The 3,234-nt window shown below is 43.6% G+C and overlaps 1 protein-coding gene across 1 annotated transcript; it reads left to right on the top strand.

The window, feature by feature from the left end:
• The first annotated feature begins 1,954 nt into the window (after positions 1-1,954).
• On the top strand, positions 1,955-2,996 carry LOC109675778 (melanoma-associated antigen B5-like). Its single transcript, XM_020152398.1, is given in 4 exon segments — positions 1,955-1,973; positions 2,096-2,543; positions 2,545-2,902; positions 2,904-2,996. Coding segments are annotated over 4 exon segments (918 nt in total).
• Positions 2,997-3,234: the final 238 nt, after the last annotated feature.

The following is a 3,234-nucleotide window of genomic DNA, read 5'->3' as shown; positions in this document are numbered from 1 at the left end:
TTTGAGCTGCCTACAACTTGAGAAGATCAACCCATACCCTAATTAAATAATATGCTCTAATAAGGAAACACTACTTAGTTTTACTTGTTCAGCAGCATTTTGCTTGACCTATGTCATTGGACTTGCATGATCGCTAATATATTTTGAAAACAAAATTCTGTAAAGGAAGATTGCTTCTAAAGTGGGTCAAACTAATCTTAGTAACAACTGCAATTCAAGACCCAATCTTTGCCAAGTAATGTACATCAATTGCATACCTAAATACTACATGATAAGTTTTTAAGTTTTATCACAATATCTTTGCAGACAAAGAACATGCACTTTTCTCAAATCCACAAGATTGGTCCATGACAGTACCTGGTTATATTTATCAGTTAAAAATAAATACTAATTTAAAAAAGAGGAAACCCAGGGCCTGCTGGAATCAGGGTAACAATCCTGAGTGAAGACTGAGGGCATACCTCTGCCCTTGAGAGTGCTCCCAAGTGTCTGAATCTTGATGTCATTCCTGGGAGGGCACTGACAGGGGTAGCCAACCTCATGTGACATTCCCTGAGTTTTCTTTCTGGAACCTCAGGGAATAAGAACCTTGATCTGAGGCTTGAGACCTCAGAAGGAAGTGTCCTATGCCTTGCCAGGAATCAGAGTGTGTGCATCACAGATTCAGAAGACTGAGGTGGCACAGAGCCTGCCCTAGCATCTTTAGGATCACTTGGGCTGCCAGTTTGACTTCTAAAGAAACACTACAGGGATATGAAGGCTTTGTTCAGAGAGAAGGGCTCTTGAAAAGCAGAGGACAGGGTCATAGTCCTTGTCAGGTGTTACATGTGGGGCTTGAATAAGGAGTTACACAAACCTCCACACTAAGAACTGAGACAACCACACAAAACTCCACCCTTGATGGCAGCCCTGGGATACCTGGGCATTGTTGACCTGATGTACATTACTCACTTCTATGGTGTCACCAGGGGCTGAGGGAGTTGATCTAAGGGTTATTATGGTCTAAGATCAGCAGTAGGAAGATTTCCAGGTTTACCCAGAGGACATGGTGAGTATCTTGAGGGGTAAGGAAAATATACATACCATAACAGTGGGAAAACCATGGTACCCATTGTTTCCTCTCAGCCTTGGGAGACCAGGGACAGGTATAGTCAAAGAAGACCCTCTGATTCCCCTGGGAGGTCTCAGTACAGTTTTGTTCTAACTATGAGTATATAGGCCTCAGTGCCATAAAGTAAGGAGTTCTAGGACATGACAGGCATCAAAACAAGTGTTGTGGGGACCATCTACCACTAACTACATAAAATGGGTAACAAAAATCTGACCCTTCACTGGTTTCAGCTCTTTAAGACCCTGGATATGGTTGTCTACCTGAACTCCCAAGACATTTTTATGTCAGGTCTGCTAGAGGAAGCATCCTTAATCTGAATGTGCAGCTGTGGTTCAAGTGAAGTGGGTGGGTACCCAAGACCCATGAGCCAATGTAGGGATGCAGAATGTGTTCTAAAGACAACAAAGATTCCAGAACAGAAAATTCCTCACTCAGTCACCACAACTAAGGGCATCTGAATGGGAGTGACAAGCTGATGAGCCCTTTTCCTTCCCATTTCATGGGTCCCAGTGAGGTTTGTGATGTCAATGTGAGAAAAGCAAAGAGAATGGCTTCCATGATCTGCCACCACTTATTGTGTGAGGCAATGCTGACAGTATGCAGGCTAAGACTTGCTCTAACTTCCTCCCTAGGCTTCAAAAAGAATAAGGTGATTAGGAAAGCAGAAGGTCAGTGGACTTCTAGCACAAGCCCTCCTAGAAAACTGCAAATGTAGCCTTCCTTATAGCCATAGTGGGATTTCATGCTGAAGATACACATGCCCTCAACCCCCCTCTTTCAGTGGGCTCACATCACTTGTTCTCTTACACATAATTCTGCCTGCTGTGCCTGACTGCAGCCATCATGCCTCGGGGCCAGAAGAGTAAATTTCATTTCCGTGACAAATACCACCAGGCCCTAAATGACTCCCAGTATCACAGGGGAGCACAGGCCAGTGCAGCAATGGAAGAAAAGCCTCCCTTCTATTCCTCTCTTGTTCTTCAGGATATTCCTCAGATTTCATCTGCTCCTGTATCAAGTACCATTCTGCAGGAGCTTGTACTGTACCATGCCCCAGCACTACTTCTGAAGATTTTCTTAGCACAAGAGCTGATGACAGTGAGAACAGCCAAGAAGAGGAGCACCCAGCTTCCTCAGAGGCTCCACCTTCGATGGAGAACTCCCGCAGTGATTCTCTAGCTACAAAGGTGGGTTTGTTGAAGCAGTTCCTTCTCTACAAATATAAAATGAAGCAGCCCATTTTGAAGGTAGACATTTTGAGGATTATTGACCGAAAGTTCCATGACCAGTTTGCTGAGATTCTCAAAAGAGCTTCTGATCGCATCAAGACTGTCTTTGCAGTTATTGTGAAGGAAGTAGACTCATCCAGACACTTATATGACCTTGTGAGCAAGCTGAAACTACCCAACAAGGGGAGGATTCGTGCTAGCAGAGGAAACCAAGACAGGTTTCCTGATGACCCTCCTGGGTGTGATCTTCATGATGGGAAACTGCGCCTCTGAGGAAGACATCTGGAAATACCTGAAGATGATGCGAGTTTATCCTGGCAAAAAACACTACATCTATGGAGAACCCAGGAAACTCATCACCCAAGATTTGGTGAGGCTGAAGTACCTGGAGTACCGGCAGGTGCATAGCAGTGATCCTCCACGCTATGAACTCCTGTGGGGTCCCCAAGCCCACGCTGAAACCAGTAAAATGAAAGTCTTAGAATTTTTGGCCAAAGTCAGTGATACTGATCCTAGTGTGTTCTCAGCACAATATGAAGAAGCTTTGAGAGATGAAGAAGAGAGAGCCAAGCACGAATTATAGCCAATCTTGGCACTACTGCCATGACCAGACGTGTTCCACAGCCATGTCCAGCAGCTTTTCCCAGTACTGTTGAGGTTTTTTCTCCATATGAGAATATATGACATGACCATGGGGGTTTTCTTGGAAATATGAAACAAGCCAATAACAAAATAGTTGCCATAATGAAACAGTTAAAAAAATAAAAATGAAAAGCAATCACTATTGGTTTTCCTCATTTCTCTTAGTCTTTTTGTTTCATATAGTTAAATGACTTATACCTTGATATGCTTATATTATTATAAAATGTAGAGGAAGCCTGGCACCAGTAGTTG

The sequence above is a fragment of the Castor canadensis genome, chromosome X (genome assembly GCF_047511655.1).
Source record: "Castor canadensis chromosome X, mCasCan1.hap1v2, whole genome shotgun sequence".
Classification (NCBI taxonomy): domain Eukaryota; kingdom Metazoa; phylum Chordata; class Mammalia; order Rodentia; family Castoridae; genus Castor; species Castor canadensis.
Note: the sequence above shows the minus strand (reverse complement) of the source record. Positions and strands in the feature narration are given on the sequence as shown.